This window comes from Anomaloglossus baeobatrachus, chromosome 2 (genome assembly GCF_048569485.1).
Source record: "Anomaloglossus baeobatrachus isolate aAnoBae1 chromosome 2, aAnoBae1.hap1, whole genome shotgun sequence".
Classification (NCBI taxonomy): Eukaryota; Metazoa; Chordata; class Amphibia; order Anura; family Aromobatidae; genus Anomaloglossus; species Anomaloglossus baeobatrachus.
In genome coordinates, this window is record NC_134354.1 from 273,129,664 (window position 1) to 273,150,562 (window position 20,899).

Genomic DNA, 20,899 nt, shown 5'->3' on the forward strand with positions numbered 1-20,899 from the left:
CAGAGCCAACGTACAGTGCCATCTACTGAGCCACCGTACAGTGCTAACACAGTGCTAACTACTGAGCCACCATACAGTGCTAACTACTGAGCCACCGTACAGTGCCATCTACAGAGCCACCATACAGTGCCAACTACTGAGCCACCGTACAGTGCCAACTACAGAGCCAACGTACAGTGCCATCTACTGAGCCACCGTACAGTGCCAACTACTGAGCCATACAGTACCAACTACTGAGCCACCGTACTGTGCCAACTACTGAGCCACCACACAGTGCCAACTACTGAGCCACCACACAGTGCCAACTACTGAGCCACCGTACAGTGCCAACTACTGAGCCACCGTACAGTGCCAACTACTGAGCCACCGTACAGTGCCAACTACTGAGCCGCCGTACAGTGCCAACTACAGAGCCGCCGTACAGTGCCAACTACAGAGCCAACGTACAGTGCCAACTACTGAGCCAACGTACAGTGCCAACTACTGAGCCAACGTACAGTGCCAACTACTGAGTCACCATTGATTTTTTTTTTTAGCAAAACAAAACACCTGTTGACATAGTTCGCGGCAACAATGCATGATGTTTTAACACGTTTTTTTTCTCACTGTTTTTTTATGCGGTTTTATCATTGAACAATGTCATTGAAGATGGTTTAAAAAATAAAAAAAGAAAAAAGGTCTGATGTCATTTCCTTCTTCATTCTCCACTAGTGTATGCAGGAGAGCAGACAGCTGCAGAACTACAAGGCTCAGCATACTCCATCCAATAGTGTATGCAGGAGAGCAGACAGCAGCTGCAGAACTACAAGGCTCAGCATGCTCCATTAAGGACTGTATGCTGGAGGGAGAGGCAGGGGGAGCAGACCTTCAAGGCTCAGCATATTACATCTAATAGTGTATGCAGGAGAGCAGACAGCAGCTGCAGAACAACAAAGCTCAGCATCCTACATCCAATAATGTATGCAGGAGAGCAGACAGCAGCTGCAGAATTACAAGGCTCAGCATGATCCATCCAGGACTGTATACAGGATTTTTTATCCACCCAAAAAAATATTTTTGTATGCTAGCCAGGTACAGCAGGCAAGTACGGGCTGCCCCCAACTTCCAGCTGCCTATTTGTACCCGGTTGTGAGCCAAAAATATAGCGAAGCCCTTTTTTTTAAATTATTTCATGACTTTCACCTTCGCCCAATTTTTGAGTCCAGCCAGGTACAACTAGGCAGCTGTGGATTGGAATCCGCAGTGCAGGGTGCCCATGCTTTCTGGGCACCCCCGCTGTGAATTGCAGTCCGCAGCCACCCCAGAAAATGGCGTTTTCATAGAAGAGCCATCTTCTGGCGCTGTATCCAACTCTTCCAGCTGCCCTGGTGACGGTTGGCTCGCTGGGTAATAATGGGGTTAGGGCTAGCTTTATATTATCAGCTGGCCCTAAGCCCGAAATTCATGGTGTCACGCCAATATTAGACATGGCCATCATGAATTTCTAGTAAACATAAAAAAAAAAAAACAGAAAAATATTTTTATTAGAAATAAAACACAACACAATTAGTGACTCCATCTTTATTGAAATAAAGAACCCCCCTCCGCAGTAATCCTGGGTCAAGGGTCCCGCGCCGTCCAATCTGGATCCAATATCATCTGATCGGTTTGCTGGAAGGCAAAGTGATCAGATGATGTGTCAGGATCAAGTGCCTGAATCACATCACACATCAGCTGATTGTATAAACGGCATTTATACAATCAGCTGATGAATCTGTGAAAAAAAAAAAAAAAAAAAACCTACACACGTCCCTGCTGACTCCTGTACGACCGCTGCAGGAGCTGCCGGTGATCAGCTGAAGAAGTCTCCGGACGCATCAGCTGATAGCCGGGCGGCAAAAAGAGACTTGCGATCAGCTGATGGGTCAGGTGACCACATCAGGTGATCCACCGCCAGGTCCTGCCGCCATCGTACGTGCCTGAGAGGACACAGCCGGTGCAGCGTTACCGGATGAAGAGCTGGGAGCGGGCATGGCATCGGGAGTCTGCAGACACGCGAGTATGTTTTTTTTTTTCCTTTCTATTGTTTACCGTATATACTGGCGTATAAGACGACTTTTTACCCCCTTAAAATAATGGCTACAGTGGGGGGTCGTCTTATACGCCGGATATACAGCATATATCATATATATCAGGGGTCGGGAACCTATGGCTCGCGAGCCAGATATGGCTCTTTTGATGGCCGTATCTGGCTCGCAGACAGGGCTCCTACCTGTCTATGGGAAGGATCAGGGCCGGCGCCAGCACCCGGCAAACCCGGTCAGCTGCCGGGGGGGCCCACTCGCGGTGGCAGGAGTGGCGCACCGCTACTCAGGGGGGCCCGGTGGCCGCGCTGTCACCGCCCCCCGCTGAGGATCGAGCTTTCAATTGCATCGGCATCGCAGGTGCCGATACAATTGAGAGCAATGATGAGAGAGTGAGCGGCGCGCTCTCTCTCTTATCATTCTCCCCGCTGTGACTGTCGGCGTTCTTCTGACAGCTCTGCAGCGAGCGCGGTGACGTCATCACTGCGCGCCTGCTGAGAGGTCAGCGAGCGACAGCAATGGACGATGCGCCGAGGAGACCGGATCAGCGGGGGAACGAGAAGTGAGCCGCCCCTCTACTGACACTGGGCTCCCCTGACTCACAGGCCGGCCACTACACAGCGGCACTGGTACACATAGGGGCCCGGCAGCCGCTCTGCGTCTATGTGTAGTGCTGCTGTGTAGTGGCCGAACTGTGAGTCAGGGGAGCCCAGTGTCAGTAGAGGGGCCCCTGACCTGGAGAGGCCACCAGCCATGTCTGAGCTGCAGGAGTGCTAGTCCTGACCTGCACAGCAGACGGAATCTCCATCCTGCAGGACCTGCGATGATGTCACGCCCATGTGACTGTGTGGGAGGAGACACAGGATGCCGGGCAGAAAGCAAGATACTGAATCCTGAAGGAGATTTGGACACATGACTGGTAATAAGAAAAGAGGGGACATGAGGGTGAGGGGGGCTGCAGGGTGAGGGGCATATGAGGGCTGCAGACTGTGACAGAAGCATGTGAAGGGGTGCAGTGTTTTTGAGAGGGGTAAGTTGGGGTACAGGCAGGGTGAGATATGTGAGCAGGGTGTGTGAGATATGGGGGTGTATTGTGTGTGATATGGGGGGTGCAGGCTGTATGGGAAGCAGGGTATGTGACATATGGGGGTGTAGTGTGTGAGATCTGGGGGGTGCAGGCTGTATGGGAAGCAGTGTGTGTGTGTGTGGGATATGGGGGGTGCAGGCCGTATGGGGAGCAGTGTGTGTGTGATATGGGGTGTGCAGGCTGTATGGGAAGCAGGGTGTGAGAGATATGGGGGTGTAGGCTGTATGGGAAGCAGGGTGTGTGAGATATGGGGGTGTAGTGTGTGTGATATGGGGGTGCAGGCTGTATGGGGAGCAGGGTATGTGACATATGGGGGTGTAGTGTGTGGGATATGGGGGGTGCAGGCTGTATGGGGAGCAGTGTGTGTGTGTGATATGGGGGGGTGCAGGCTGTATGGGAAGCAGGGTATGTGACATATGGGGGTGTAGTGTGTGAGATCTGGGGGGTGCAGGCTGTATGGGAAGCAGTGTGTGTGTGTGGGATATGGGGGGTGCAGGCTGTATGGGGAGCAGTGTGTGTGTGTGTGATATGGGGGGTGCAGGCTGTATGGGAAGCAGGGTGTCTGGGCCACTGACCGATACAATTGCTCCAGCGGTCACTTAGTACACAAAGGAGTGTTCCTCTCTGCTGCACTAAGCCACCGCTGGACCTAAACAATAATTCGCTGTAAAATAATAAAATAGATAATTGACATAACTGACAATGCGTTGTGTGACATGTCCAATATTCCAGCTTCTTTCTTCTGCGAATGCCTCAAAGCTGGCATTCTCTCAACATCAGGTGGGAAGAATGCCAGCTTCCAGTCATGCGCAGGAAAAAGAAGAAGCCAGACTGCTGGACTGATGTCATGCATCACAAGTTCACAATGTAAGTTATTTATTTGATTTTTTTACTGCTAATTACCATTGTTTCAGTCCAGTTGTGGCTTTATACAGCAGGGAGGAGCATTCCTTGCTGTACTAAGTGAACATTGGAGCGATTGATCTGTCAATGGCCCTTTAAACATATTGTACAGCTCTCGCGGAATTATATTTCAAAATATGTGGCGTTTACGGCTCTCTTAGCCAAAAAGGTTCCTGACCCCTGATATATATCATACAGCATATACAGTGGATATATAGCGGATACATAGCAGGGGGCCGCACTGTGTGAGGAGGTGTTTTTTTTTTCACTGTCCAGTATAACCAATAGGATTAGTGCAGTAACGCCAGATTCCCCTCGCATCCATGCAGGGACATTAATGAAGAGCTTACATGCTGGTGTAAGTGTGCATATTGCTACAGTAAGTGCTGCTGCCGACCCCGCCCCCTTTCTCGGCCCGGTGACTCCCCCGCCCCTGCACTAATCCTATTGGTTATACTGGACAGTAAAAAAAAACACCTCCTCACACAGTGCGGCCCCCTGCTCTTAGCATACTGAAGCATACTGAATATGTATCACAAGATGTCATTGATGTACGGTACTTATGATATCAGATGACGAACAGGATTTTGAAGGCTTTTAAAGGGAAACTGTCATGCCAGCAAGACCTGTTACAATATCGCAGCTTACAGTTATGATCACCAGGCACTTGCTCTCTTGTTTGTTTTGCAAAGTTTTAGCTTTACCGTACATGTTTGAAACAACCTTATGTTTATAAGTGACAGTTTTGCTGCTATATACAGTACCTGCATGTCATATGCATTTGAATTAAAATTAACATGTTGCAATCAAAGCAGACTTTTTTTCATTTGGGAGCGGGGTAGTCTTATACAGTGAGTATATCCCAAATTCTATATTTTTAGGGCAGAAGTTGGGGGTCGTCTTATACGCCCAGTCATCTTATACGCCGGCATATACGGTACTTTCGTTTTCACTGCTACTTCCATCTCACGCGCGGGAGCAGACCTGCCGCCGCACGGGAGACTGAACGAGCAGTGGCGGTACCGGGAGGATTCCATTACCGCAGTGTGTATAATATATATATATAATACAGTCAGTGAATATATGTGTGTGAGTGTGTGGGGGCTGAAAAGAGTCAGTGGATATATATGTGTGGGCTCAGAACAGTCAGTGGATATATATGTGTGGGCTCAGAACAGTCAGTGGATATATATGTGTGGGCTCAGAACAGTCAGTGGATATATATGTGTGGGCTCAGAACAGTCAGTGGATATAGCGAATGTGTAACAGTCAGTGTTGGATGTGGAATAGTACGTGTGTGTGTATATACTTACTAATGGTTGAGTCATCTCCACGTTCCTGTGAACGCTGATCTTCAGGGACCTGCTGCAGTAAGGCTGCTCCTTCTACAGGGCACCGTACGATGCTGCTGCTCCTTTCTGACTAAAATGTGTTTCCACTTTACTTCCGGGTGGACTGTACAATTCATATACAGTCACCCAGAAAATGGCGACACATTACTATGATATACACCTCCTCCCCTTTTGGGTGCAGTGTAACACCCAAAAGGGGAGGAGAATAGGCATGTCATCTAGTGACTGCCCAAATTTGCAGCTATCGTAATTCTACTAAGGATTACTATAGCCTTTGGATGTGTACACAGGAAGATGCTCCCCCTACTGGCAATTATAAGTATTTTTAATAAAAAAAATTTTTGTAAAATATTTAGAAGTTTAATTATATTAAGAAAACAGTTGTTACACAATTGTAATATTGTTTGCAGATTTGGCCTACAAAAAAAAAATAGACGATACAGTCCCTTTAAGAAGCCCTACTGCTCTCCACTTAATATCTGTTTTAATAGCACCTGTTTTAACCTGTTACCGGTATAAAAGACACCTGTCCACACACTCAATCACACTCCAACCTCTCCAATATGGTCAAGACCAAAGAGCTGTCTAAGGATACCAGGAACAAAATTGTACACCTGCACAAGCTTGGAAGGCCTACCGGACAATAGGCAAGCAGCTTGGTGTGAAGGCAACACCTCTTGGTGCAATTATTACAAAATGGAAGGAAGACAAGATAACTGTCTATCTTACTCAATCTTGGGCTCCATGGAAGATCTTGCATTGTGAGGTAAGGATGATTCTGATAAAGGTCAGGAATCAGTCCAGAACTACACTGGAGGACCTGGTTAATGATGTGAAGAGAGCTGGAACCACAGTCTCAAAGATTACCATTAGTAAAAGACTATGCCGGCCTGGATTAAAATCTTGCAGGGCCCACAAGGTTCCCATGTTCACGTCAGCACATATTCAGACCCATTTGAAGTTCGCCTGTGACCATCTGGATAAGGCTACATTCACACGACCGTTCCGTTTTTGCGGTCCGCAAAAAACTGTCCTGTTTTTCCATGCATGCATCCATGTGATTTTCCGTTTTTATTGAGGACCGCAAAAAAAACAAACAAAAACAGGAGAGTTACATACAGTCCAGGGTATCTGGCCTGTGTGATACTGTCTGCTGAGCTGTGTATCTAATCCTATCCTGTGTGATACTGTCTGCTGAGCTGTGTATCTAATCCTATCCTGTGTGATACTGTCTGCTGAGCTGTGTATCTAATCCTATCCTGTGTGATACTGTCTGCTGAGCTGTGTATCTAATCCTATCCTGTGTGATACTGTCTGCTGAGCTGTGTATCTAATCCTATCCTGTGTGATACTGTCTGCTGAGCTGTGTATCTAATCCTATCCTGTGTGATACTGTCTGCAGGGCTGTGTATCTAATCCTATCCTGTGTGATACTGTCTGCACAGCTGTGTATCTAGTCCTATCCTGTGTGATACTGTCTGCAGAGCCGTGTATCTAATCCTATCCTGTGTGATACTCCTGCTGTCCTTGGTGACACTTTAGACATTTCTGGTCACCAGGAAAATGGCTGTGCACTGTGTCCTTACATGTCATTCTCTGTTATCTGTTGTAAACACTCAGATTAGGAGAGGGGAGGTGTGCCATCACACACAGGAGAGCAGACTCCGCCCACTTTACAGCAGTCTGTAATCTGAGCTTTTTATACAGTGGAAATTCAGTAGGATTTCAGAAGCTGCTCCCCCTAGTGTTTAACAGTGGAAAATATCAAACTTTTTAATTTTTTTTTTATATTTTGCACAATTAAAAAAAAAAGGCCCTCACAGTGAGGAGGACATCGCTTGACAAAAGACTATGCTCATGTAGTTTAAACGCGTCGCTGTTGTCATACTATTTTTTTCCCCGCTGGAGTGACAGCTTGACTTTTACATGTATTGTAAGTGTCTGATTTTATGAATTCGCTAAGCATCAAATAAATCCTGGAAATTTTATTATCTGATTCCTGGTCATTGCGCTGGACATTAGTCTTTTTCCTATGGCTCAGTGATGGCTTATTTTTTTGCGTCCTGAGCTGACGTAATTAACAGTACCATTTTTTGCGCAGAAGCGCCGTTTTGATCGCCTGTTATCGCATTTTGTGCAAAATTTGTGGTGACCAAAAATTGTATTTTTGGCGTTTAGAATTTTTTTGCAGCTACTCCATTTACCAATCAGATTAATTGATTTTATATTTAGATAGAACGGGCGTTTCTGAATGTGGCGATACCAAATGTGTATATTTTTTTTTTTTTTTAACACTTTAATTTTCAATGAGGAGTGATTTGAACTTGTAGGTCTTTTTTAAAACTTTTTTTTTTTATTTTACTAGTATCCCTAGGGGACTATAAGGGTCAGCAGTCTGATTGCTTGTTCCTTTCTGTAGATAAGAGCAGCATTTCTCTGATCTGCAGAAAAGCTGCTCTCCTCTCACACATGGCGCTCTGCCGGGTGTAAGAGGAATTGACTCATGATAGCTACAAGAGTCATCACATGACCCTGTGCTACCATGACAACCATCGGAGCCACGTGATCATGTCACGTGATTTCCAATGGAGCCAGGTAAGTGAATGCTTACCGTGCCTCGCTGTTACATCGCGCTGTGACATTTTCACAACAAGATGTAAGGGGTTAACAGGCGCGAGTGGAACGCGGATCCATTCGTGCTTGATAGCCGCACATGTCAGCTGTTTAAATCAGCTGACATATGCGAGGATCACTGCTGGCTGCTCGAGGCAGCCGGCAGGAGTCATGTGTCGTGAAGAGGTTAAAAAATGGTGTTAATGTAAAGTAGACATGTGGGAAATGTTATTTATTAACTATACTGTGTGATATAACTCTCTGGTTTAAGGGTATAAAAATTCAAAGTTTTATTCAAAGAATATTTCCCAAATACTCAACATTTTTGTCAAATTTTCAATTTTTTTCACAAATAAACACAAAAAAATATTGTCCTAAATTTACCACTGCCATCTAACAACACGTGCCAATTACCAACTGCCATATCCTATCTATAGAAAAGTCTTCACTGAATACAGACTTTACAACCGAATTGAGAATTGTTATAAAGCCTGGGCAATTTTGGCAGAGAAATACACCAGGGAAAATATGTCATACACTACTGATTTTGCAACTTTTCCCACCTACAAAGCATGGAGAGGTCTGTAATTTTTAGCCTATGTACACTTCACCTGTGACAGACAGAATTAAAAAAAAAAAAAACAGAACATCCCATTGTATGATTTATAAGAATTTATTTGCATTGTATTGCATGAAATAAGTATTTGATCACCTACTAACCAGGAAACATTCTGGCTCACATAGACCTGTTATTTTTTCTTTAAGGCTGCTTTCACACATCAGGTTTTTGCTGTGCGGCACAATCCGACCTTTGCAGGAAAAACGCATCAGTTGGTTTTTTTTGCCGCCAGGTGCGTTTTTTCCTCATAGACTTTTATTAGCGCCGGATTGTGCCGCATGGCGTTGCGTCCGGTTTTTGCCGTATGCGGCATATTTAGCTGATGCGGCAGCCGGATGAAACGTTGAAGCGAACATTTTTGTCTGCGGCGGAAAAAAAAATGCATTGCGCCGGAACGGCGCGATTTACAATGCAAGCCTATGGACGCCGGATGAGTTTTTTTGCACTGCGCATGCTCAGTATCAAGCCGCAACAGTCAAACGGACGGGCCGCATGGAAAAACGTATGCAACTGATCCGTTTTTTTTGCGCATCCGTTGCATAGGTTTTTGAGCCGGATTGAGCCGCACTGCTAAAACCGGATGTGTGAAAGCAGCTTAAGAAGCCCTACTGCTCTCCACTTAATATCTGTTTTAATTGCAACTGTTTTAACCTGTTACCGGTATAAAAGACACCTGTCCACACACTCAATCACACTCCAACCTCTCCAATATGGTCAAGACCAAAGAGCTGTCTAAGGATACCAGGAACAAAATTGTACACCTGCACAAGCTTGGATGGCCTACCGGACAATAGGCAAGCAGCTTGGTGTGAAGGCAACACCTCTTGGTGCAATTATTACAAAATGGAAGGAAGACAAGATAACTGTCTATCTTACTCAATCTTGGGCTCCATGGAAGATCTTGCATTGTGAGGTAAGGATGATTCTGATAAAGGTCAGGAATCAGTCCAGAACTACACTGGAGGACCTGGTTAATGATCTGAAGAGAGCTGGAACCACAGTCTCAAAGATTACCATTAGTAAAAGACTATGCCGTCCTGGATTAAAATCCTGCAGGGCCCACAAGGTTCCCATGTTCACGTCATCACATGTTCAGACCCATTTGAAGTTCGCCTGTGACCATCTGGATAAGGCTACATTCACACGACCGTTCTGTTTTTGCGGTCCGCAAAAAACGGTCCTGTTTTTCCATGCATGCATCCATGTGCCATTCGTGTGATTTCCGTTTTTATTGAGGGCCGCAAAAAAAAAAACAAAACACAGAGTTACATACAGTCCAGGGTATCTGGCCAGATGCTGGTCCCCATATAAGGTCTATGGGGAACAGAATCCAGCGCAAAGGGGTAGGAGAAAACGCTACATACTCACCGATCACCGGGCGGCTGTCACACTTCTCCCGTGGCAGTTCTTTGTTCTTCTGAAGCCGGCTGCTCTTTAGGATAGCTTCATATTCACTGCTTCCCAGCTTATCGGCGACATGATGTTGATGTGTTCATTCTATCTACTAAAGATCGCAGTACATCGCGGTTCACGTTTTATCCTGTGCTCTATGCTGAGCGCTTACACCGGGGTTTCCGTGTAAATCTCTGAAATAATTGATTTAGATGGATCTCTCTCTGTCCTATGGTCCTGCCATTCCAGTCTTTTTAGACGTGCATAAAAGTGCAGTTGACCACCTCTTTAGTACGCATCTTAAAAGATGGACACTGCTAAACAGAAGCCACAGAGACCAGAATATCTCAGCTGCTTCATTAGTGAATGGATCGGTCTGAGGTTTCATCTGAATTACGTATTTTGTAGATGTAGATGGAAACCCAGATGTAAGCACTCAGTGTAGAGCACAGGATAAATGTGAATTGATCCAAAATATTCTGTACCCCAAAATGCCACCATCTACTCAACCCACAAAAAGCAAGTCCTCACTCAGGTTAGTCATCTGTTAAAGGGAACCAATTACCAGGATTTTCGTATATAACCTAAAGCCAGTGCTATAATGGAACTATCAGGCTGATTCTCTACATACCATTAGTGGTCAGCTTGGATGTTTAGGTTTTGAAATCCAAGAAAGTAAAGTTTATAAAATCGTCAGCTGCTTGAGTGAAAGCAGCTGAGGAGCAGATAATATCTGGGGGGGGGGGAATTCATAGTTATCCCCTCCCCTGTAAGAATTAGCATAAGTATTGAGGCGGGGCCTCAGCCAACAAAGCTTACATCAGGAAGCAACATTTTCCTATTGGCTGAGGCCCGCCCGTTTTGGTCACTTCAGTATGACCTAACCACAGGTCCTGGAAGAAAAAAGTTACATTGATTGTATAATATTTAAGCTAATTCTAACAGGGGGAGGGGATAACTATGAATTCCCCCCAGATATCTGCTCCTCAGCTGCTGTCACTCAAGCAGATGCTGATTTTATAAACTTTACTTTCTTGTATTTCAAAACCTAAACATCCGAGGTGACCACTAAAGGTATGTAGAGAATCAGCCTGATAGTGCCAGTATAGCACTGGCTTTAGGTTATATACAAAAATCCTGGTGACTGGTTCCCTTTAACAGCAATCTAAGGGTTTTTTACATTACTGGAAGCACAGAGGCTATGGAACAGCCATAGAATAGCAAAAAAAGGTTTTCAGCTCACCTGCAACCCGGACTGCTGTTCCTTGCGGGTGCCTGGAATCCACCGGTAGGTACAACCGGTAAAGACAGTGACATAGGAAGAAAGGAAGGGATTTGGCACTAATTTCTTCTTAAAATAAAATCATTCAAGGACTGAATAAGGACTTTTTGTGTTTTTAATGTAAGTCCGAAACGCGTAAAGTTCCCATGCCTGGTAACCCCCCCCATGGTGTCCACAGGAATTTTTTAAGAATCCAATAAACTTTTGAATGATTTTATTTTAAGAAGAAATTAGTGCCGGATCCCTTCCTTTCTTCCTATGTCGCTATGGAACAGCACTAACTCCTCGCCCTCAAAAGAAATCCAGCAAACTCAGCGCTCACAAATCCAAATTCCCGTTTCCCTTCTGAGCCCCACAGAGTGCCTAAACCACACACGTCCACATCTTTGGCATTTCAGTAGTGAGGAGAACCCGTTAAATTTACAGGGTGCAGATCTCCTGAAGCTGGGCACATTGTATGGGCACTACAATGTACTGGTACTACAAGAGTAGATTTCTATTTTCACTCTGCAACATCCATTGTTGCTAGTTTCTGCAAAACACCCATGGAGTCAAAATGATCACTACACCAGTAGATAAATTAGTAGAGGGGTGTAAGTTACAAATTTGGGTCACTTGAAAGAGGTTTCTACTCTTCTGGAACGTAATGGCTCTGCAAATGGAGTCTGCAATCTATCCTAGGAAACTCTGGGCTCCAAAAGTCAAATATTGGTCCTTCCCTTCTGAGCCCTGCCGTGTGCCCAAACAATAGTTTTCCACCACATATGTGGCATCAGCATACTTAGAAGGAATTTCACAAGCCATTGTAAGGTTACTCTTACAACCCCTGTTACTCTTGTGAAATTGCAAAAACATTTTTGTGGGAAAAAAGTTATTTCTTATTTTCATGGCTCAAAATTATAAAATTCTGTGAAATACCTAGGGTCCAAGGTGCTCATGAGTCGACAAACCTGGGTAAATTCATGGAGGGGTCTAGTTTCCAAAATGGGGTCACTTGTGGGAAGTTTCCACTGTTTAGGCACATCAGGGGCTCTCCAAATGCAAAATGATGTCTGCTAGTGATTCCAGCCAATTTTGCATTTCAAAAATCAAATGGCGCTCCCTCTCTTCCGAGCCTTGCCGTGCGCCCAAACAGTAGTTTTCTACCACATATGAGGTATCAGTGTTCTCAGGAGAAATTGCATAACAAATTGTATAGTGCATTGTCTCCTGTTACCCTTGTGACATTGCTAAATTTAGAGCTAAAACAACATTTGTGTGTTAAAATGTGATTTTTGTCATTTTCAGAGCTCAGCGTTATAAACTTCTGTAAAGCACCTGGAGGTTCAAGGTCCTCACCACAAATCTAGATAAATTCCTTAAAGGGTCTATTTTCCAAAATGGGGTCACTTGTGGTGGGGTTTCCACTGTTTAGGCACCTCATGGGCTCTCCAAACATAGCATCCACTATTGATTCCATATAATTTTTCGTTCCAAAAGTTGAATGGCGCTCCTTCCCTTCTGAGCCCCGCTGTGTGCCCAAACAGTAGATTTCCACCACATATGGGGTATCTGTCTACTCAGGAGAATTTGCACAATGAATCGTGCATTATTTTGTTGTTACTCTTGTAAGAATGCAAAATTTGGGACTAAAGTAACATTTTTTGGGAAAGTATTTTTTTCATTTTTTCCTCCACATTGCTTTAGTTCCTGTGAAGGACCTAATGTATTACTAAACTTCCTGAATGTGCTTTTGAGCAGTTTGAAGGGTGCAGAACTGCACAGGGAGCCAGTTACATCAGCATTCAGACTTCACTTTGGTTCAGACAATGCAGACCTATCAATGGTTCACTCAACTTTTAGTTTCAGAGCAGCTGAATGAAAAACAACAACCAATATGGCTGTATTGCCACTCTTGCAAAAATGACTGCCTCCGCTGAATAGAAAAATTACTATTTCTTGGTTTGAATAAAACTTTTGTCTGCTGCATGCCAAATTTTAGGATGTTTACAACATCCGCCATAAAAGAATGGCGAATGTCGGAAGCGGGTGTATGGAGCGGGCTTATGGAGTGAGATTGCGCCATACTTGGCAGGCAATGGCTGTGTATTACAGTCAGGACATGGTGCTAAGAATCATGAGTGGAGTGGAGCTCTGCCCCCGATTGTTAACCCACCGGCAGTGGGGTCTGATATTTTAAGCGCCCATTGTGGCACCCGTGACGTGATCGTGGGTCAAAGATGGGTTGTTATGACAGCAGGGAGTCTGATGAAGACCTCCGCACTTGTCGTAGTAGCGCTCCTTTGAAACCCTGCCTGTGGCTGAGCTTGAAAAGAGACTGTGATTTCTGCTATGTACAGCAATTCTGTGGCGCATTGTTGTATACAGGACAAGTGATCAGACGATGAAAGGTTATAGTCCCCTAAAAGGACTGTTAGAAAGTGAATAGTAAAAAAAAAAAAACAAAAAAACCCATAAAAGTTCAAATCACCCCCCTTTTACCACATAAAAAATAAAGATATGTGAGCTGAGCCTTAGTGTAATCGTTGGGAGGCAGAATAAACATTTGTTACGCCATTCACCATACGTTATAAGTGATGACACGGCTTTATTCTTCAAGTCCGTGCGATTACAGGTATAACAGAGTTACCAAGTTGTTTTAGGTTTGGCTACTATCACAGAAAACAACGCTTTTTAAAAAAAAAGTGTGGGCTTGTTTTTTTGCTGGAAAAGTTGGCGTTTTTATTGGTACAGTTTTCTGGCAAGTAGTATTTTTTGATCGTTTTCCCGAATTGGGGATAAAGAACTAACAAATATCAGAAATTGAGAATCATTATGGTTTTTTATGACTTCTACAGGGTAGTAAAAATGATAAGACCGCTCTATTCTTCCGGTTAGTACGATTACAACGATACCTCATTTATACAATTTTTTTTTTTTATGCTTTGCCATTTTTACTCAAAAAAATTTCTAGAAAAATTGTTGTTTTTGCATCGCTCTATTCTGAGAGTTATAGCTTTTTCATTTTTCCACTGACAGAGCTGTATGGCAGTTAGTATTATGCAAGACAAGATGACGTTTTCGACTACTGTATTTTTCCGCTTTATAAGACGCACCTGATTATAAGACGTACCCCCAAATTTGGTGAAGGAAAAGAGAATTTATTTTTTTAATGTTAAATGGGGTCCGTCTTATAATGCCAGTGTCCGTCTAACAAATCATATAGGGTATATGTCCCTCATAGCCCCCCATCCTAAAATTAGCCCCCCTTAATCTGGATATGGCCCCTTATATTGAATATAGCCCCCTTGTGCTGGGACACGTCCCCCTGTGCTGCCCATGGCCCCTATAGATGGCACACCTCCGCTTTGTTAGATATGGCACCCATACAGCTGCCCATGGCCCCTATAGATGGCACACCTCCGCTTTGTTAGATATGGCCCCCATACAGCTGCCCATGGCCCCTATAGATGGCACATCTCCCTTGTTAGATATCGCCCCCATGCTGCTGCCCATAATAAAATAAACCACTCTTTCCTTACCTTCTCAGCACTGTCCCTCCTCGTGTCTCCCTCCTCGCAGTTGAGCTCCAGCTTCCTCCACTTCCTGGTTCTTGCTGCCGGTCATGTGATCGGCAGAGCAGAGTGATATCATCTCTGCGTGCCTTATCACAGACAGCAGCAGCAGGAGACGGGAGATCAGCACTGGAGGTAAGTAAAGCTTTTTATTTTACTATGGGCAGCAGCAGCATGGGGGCCATATCTAACACAGGGGGGGATCATGTGCGATCAAAGGGAGCACAGGCAGATATAATATGCCCCGCTGCCCCAGCCCCTCAGCGCGATGCGATTTCAGCACCACGCTGCTGATGGACAGCGGCTGTGCATATTATATGAGCGGGAGCAGGAGATCAAAGGCTGCCGCCCGCAGCTTCACCAGCTCCCAGCACCGTTCCAGAGCGGACCCTGCAGTAATTTTTTATATATATATATATATTATATACACACATATCTCACCCCCCCGTATATTCGGTTTATAAGACGCACCCCCTACTTTCCCCCAAAATTTGGGGGAACAAAAGTGCGTCTTATAAAGTGAAAAATATGGTATATCATTTTTGTTCGTCATTTTATCACATTTTATTACACTTTTATGTTGGAGGTATGATGGAAAAAGCATATTTTTTTGCCGCATTTTTATTTTTTTATGGTGTTCACTGTAGGGGTTAAATAATTGACTGTTTTATTGATTGTGTTGTTCTGGACACAGCGATAAGAAATATAATTTATGTGTATCAGCTCACCGTGTACACGCTCACTCCTGGCCTCTCCCTGGAGCACGGACAGGCACTGCCACAGCCAGATATTGCAAATAGAAGAAAGATGGAACATCCAGCTCTTCAGGCGAGGAAAGCCATGGTCTTTATTTTAGCATGCAGACAACGGATGACATGACCAGCACAGCACTACGCGTTTCAGGTGAAACAATCACCCTTAATCATGAAGTCGCCTGAAGAGCTGGATGTTACTTCTTCCTTCGATAAGAAATATGTATAACTTTATTATTCTAATCACTCGTCTCATGAATTGCAAAAATTTCTTGCCCGTGTCGCACAATGCTGTAACCCCCCGTCACATGTACTTACCTTCCAAACAACCTCGCTGTGGGCGGCGAACATCCACTTCCTGAAGGGGGAGGGACGTTCGGCGTCACTGCGATGTCACACAGCGGACGGCCAATAGAAGCGGAGGGGCGGAGATGAGCGGGATGTAAATATCCCGCCCACCTCCTTCCCTTAGCATTGCCGGTGGGACGCAGGTAAGCTGCAGTTCATAGTTCCCGGGGTGTCACACGGAGCGATGTGTGCTGCCTCGGGAACAATGAACAACAGGACGTTCGATTTTAAGAAAATGAACGACGTGTCAACGATTAACGAGAAGGTGAGTATTTCTGCTCGTTCATCGCTGTCACACGCTACGATATCACTAACTATGCCGGATGTGCGTCACTTAAGACCGCTTTACACGCTGCAACATCTCTAGCCGATGCTAGCGATGTTGAGCGTGATAGCACCCGCCCCCATCGTACGGCCGATATGTGGTGATCGCTACCATAGCGAACATTATAGCTATGGCAGCGTCACATGTCCTTACAAGCTCTGCGACGTCGCTGTGGCCCGGCGAACTGCCTCCTTTCTAAGGGGGCGGTTCGTTCAGCGTCACAGCGATGTCACTAAGCGGCCGCCCAATCAAAGCGGAGGGGCGGAGATGAGCGGGACGAACATCCCGCCCACCTCCTTCCTTCCTCATTGCTGGCGGGACGCAGGTAAAGTGAGGTTCCTCGTTCCTGTGCTGTCACACATAGCGATGTGTGCTGCCGCAGAAATGAGGAACAACATCGTTACTGCAACAGCAACGATATTTGGGAACAGGGGGGCATGTCACCGATTAGACATTTTGAACGTTTTTGCAACGAATCAAAATCGCTAATAGGTGTCACACGCAACGACATTGCTAAAGCGACCGGATCTGCGTCACAAATTCCGTGACCCCAACGAGATCGCTTTAGCGATCTCGTAGCGTGTAAAGCCACCTTTATGACGTGACCCCACCGACATCTCGTTAGATATATCATAGCATGTAAAGCCCGCTTAAGAGGTCACCATACCTGCCACATCAGGGGGTCATTGTTTTAACATTTGAACTCTGGGTGCCATGACAACCATTGGCTCCCTGTGATTTTGTCAGGAGGGTGCTGATGGAGGGAGCCCTTTCCCTCCCACAACCTTCTAAATGCCATGATCACTATAGCTCACGGCATCTGGAAGGTTAATCAGCTGTGCCGAGTGATATTTCAGTACCTCCTGCAGGATTATGCTGTGATTGGTCAGTCAATTTGACTGATCGATCACAGCAATCTGTGTGCGGGGACCTATGAAATGTGTCCCCACATATGTCTTCCTGTGCCAGTCAGCTGTCAGTGACTGCTGTCAGCACGGAACTGTCACTGTTTTTACACAGTGACAGTTTAAAGACATGACGGACATAGCACATCATGATGTGGGATTAGGACGTGCTATGTACGTCATTCGGTGTTACGGGGTTAAAGAGAACCTATCAGCAGGATTTAGCAATATATGAGCAAACACTGCTGATCCCTTCTATCCCTGCAGATCCACTGCTGACCCTTGCAATCCATCCTGGCTTGTTTACAAATGACCAGCATGTGACTTCAGCAGCTAATCAATAGCCTCACTGGGCACATGCTGTGTTTACTGGCGACTTTACCTCTGATGCCACCGATTGGCTGCATATTATACCGATTTTGCCACTGATTTACTGCAGAAAAATATGTCACTTTTGCCTCTATTCTTAACCCCTTTGTGACGCGGCCAATTTTCGTTTTTTCACCGCCTTCTTCCCAGAGCCATATTTTTTTTTATTTTACTGTCCACATAAACATAGGACGGCTTGTTTGTTGCAGGACAAGTTGTACTTTTGGATGACACCTTTCATTTGACCATATAGCGGACTCTAGAAAAGGGGAAAAAATTCAAATGTGGAGAAATTGGGAAAGAAGGGAATTTTGTTACTTACCGTAAATTCCTTTTCTTCTAGCTCTTATTGGGAGACCCAGACGATTGGGGTATAGCTACTGCCCTCCGGAGGCCACACAAAGCACTACACTAAAAAGTGCAAGGCCCCTCCCCTTCTGGCTATACCCCCCCCGTGGTATCACGGGTACTCCAGTTTTAGTGCCAAAGCAAGAAGGAGGAAGCCAATAACTGGTTTAAACAAATTAACTCCGAGAAACATCGGAGAACCGAAAAAACCGTTCAACATGAACAACATGTGTACCCGCAAACAACAAAAAAATCCCGAAGGACAACAGGGCGGGTGCTGGGTCTCCCAATAAGAGCTAGAAGAAAAGGAATTTACGGTAAGTAACAAAATTCCCTTCTTCTTCAGCGCTCTATTGGGAGACCCAGACGATTGGGACGTCCAAAAGCTGTCCCTGGGTGGGTAAAGAAATACCTCATGTTAGAGCTGCAAAAAAACAGCCCTCCCCTACGGGGATGTCACTGCCGCCTGCAGGACTCTTCTACCTAAGCTGGCATCCGCCGAAGCATAGGTATGCACCTGATAATGCTTGGTGAAAGTGTGCAGACTCGACCAGGTAGCTGCCTGGCACACCTGTTGAGCCGAAGCCTGGTGTCGTAATGCCCAGGACGCACCCACGGCTCTGGTTGAGTGGGCTTTTAGCCCTGAAGGAACCGGAAGCCCCGCAGAGCGATAGGCCTCTAGAATTGGTTCTTTGATCCATCGAGCCAGGGTGGCTTTAGAAGCCTGCAATCCCTTGCGCGGACCAGCGACAAGGACAAAAAGAGCATCGGAACGGCGCATGGGCGCCGTTCGGGAAATGTAGATTCTGAGTGCTCTCACCAGATCTAGCAAACGTAAGTCCTTTTCATACCGGTGAACCGGATGAGGGTAAAAGGAAGGCAAGGATATATCCTGATTAAGATGAAACGAGGATACGACCTTAGGGAGAAACTCCGGAATGGGGCGCAGCACTACCTTGTCCTGGTGGAACACCAGGAAAGGAGCCTTGGATGACAAAGCTGCCAGCTCAGACACTCGCCGAAGCGATGTGATCGCGACAAGAAACGCCACTTTCTGTGACAGGCGAGAAAAGGAAACGTCCTTTAGAGGCTCGAAGGGCGGCTTTTGCAGAGCAACAAGTACTCTGTTCAGATCCCATGGATCTAACGGCCGCTTGTACGGGGGCACAATATGACAGACCCCCTGTAGGAACGTGCGCACCTTAGGAAGACGTGCTAGACGCTTCTGAAAAAACACCGACAGTGCCGAGACTTGCCCTTTAAGGGAGCTGAGCGACAAGCCCTTTTCCAACCCCGATTGCAGGAAGGAAAGAAAGGTGGGCAATGCAAATGGCCAAGGGGATACTCTCTGTGCAGAGCACCAAGATAAGAAAATCTTCCACGTTCTGTGGTAGATCTTAGCAGACGTTGACTTCCTAGCTTGTCTCATTGTGGCTACGACTCCTTGAGATAATCCTGCAGACGCTAGGATCCAGGACTCAATGGCCACACAGTCAGGTTCAGGGCCGCAGAATTCTGATGGAAAAACGGCCCTTGGGACAGTAAGTCTGGTCGGTCTGGCAGTGACCACGGTCGACCGACCGTGAGATGCCACAGATCCGGATACCACGATCTCCTCGGCCAGTCTGGGGCGACGAGTATGACGCGGCTGCAATCGGATCTGATCTTGCGTAACACTCTGGGCAAGAGTGCCAGAGGTGGAAAGACGTATGGGAGCCGGAACTGCGACCAATCTTGAACCAATGCGTCTGCCGCCAGAGCTCTTTGATCGCGCGACCTCGCCATGAATGCCGGGACCTTGTTGTTGTGCCGGGACGCCATTAGGTCGACGTCCGGCACTCCCCATCGGCGACAGATTTCCTGAAACACGTCCGGGTGAAGGGACCATTCCCCTGCGTCCATGCCCTGGCGACTGAGGAAGTCTGCTTCCCAGTTTTCTACGCCGGGGATGTGAACTGCGGATATGGTGGAGGCCGTGGCTTCCACCCACATCAGAATCCGCCGGACTTCCTGGAAGGCTTGCCGACTGCGTGTCCCCCCTTGGTGGTTGATGTATGCCACCGCTGTGGAGTTGTCCGACTGAATTCGGATCTGCCTTCCTTCCAGCCACTGCTGGAAGGCTAGTAGGGCAAGATACACTGCTCTGATTTCCAGAACATTGATCTGAAGGGTGGACTCCTGCGGAGTCCACGTCCCCTGAGCCCTGTGGTGGAGAAACACTGCTCCCCACCCTGACAGACTCGCATCTGTCGTGACCACTGCCCAGGATGGGGGCAGGAAGGATCTTCCCTGAGACAATGAGGTGGGAAGGAGCCACCATTGTAGAGAGTCCTTGGCCGTCTGGGAAAGAGAGACTTTCCTGTCCAGGGACGTTGACTTCCCGTCCCATTGGCGGAGAATGTCCCATTGAAGTGGACGCAGATGAAACTGCGCAAAGGGAACTGCTTCCATGGCTGCCACCATCTTCCCGAGGAAGTGCATGAGGCGCCGTAAGGGGTGCGACTGGCCCTGAAGGAGGGATTGCACCCCTGTCTGTAGTGACCGCTGCTTGTTTAGCGGAAGCTTCACTCTCGCTGCTCGAGTATGGAACTCCATGCCAAGATACGTTAGTGACTGTGTCGGAGACAGATTCGACTTTGGAAAGTTGATGATCCATCCGAACGTCTGTAGAGTCTGCAGTGTAGCATGTAGACTGAGTTGGCATGCCTCTAGAGAGGGTGCCTTGACAAGTAGATCGTCTAGGTAAGGGATCACCGAGTGTCCCTGAGAGTGCAAGACCGCTACCACTGCCGCCATGACCTTGGTGAAAACCCGTGGGGCTGTCGCCAGACCGAATGGCAGAGCTACGAACTGAAGATGTTCGTTTCCTATCACAAAACGTAGAAAACGTTGATGTTCTGTAGCAATTGGCACGTGGAGATAAGCATCCTTGATGTCTATTGAGGCAAGGAAGTCTCCTTGAGACATTGAGGCCACGACAGAGCGGA

General features: G+C 46.4%; 1 protein-coding gene across 4 annotated transcripts in view; it reads right to left on the bottom strand.

Annotated features, from left to right (window-relative positions):
• Positions 1-20,899, bottom strand: part of LOC142289835 (uncharacterized) — a 232,811-nt gene that overhangs the window by 197,055 nt on the left and 14,857 nt on the right. Inside the window, exon 1 of one of the 4 annotated variants that reach the window (XM_075333763.1) lies at positions 5,367-5,471. The exons of the other annotated variants lie outside the window; for them this stretch is intronic. Coding sequence (XP_075189878.1) covers positions 5,367-5,381 — 15 coding nt within the window. The 5' untranslated portion in view covers positions 5,382-5,471. Of the gene's footprint in view, positions 1-5,366; positions 5,472-20,899 lie in introns of those variants that run through there. 4 annotated transcript variants of the gene reach the window in all.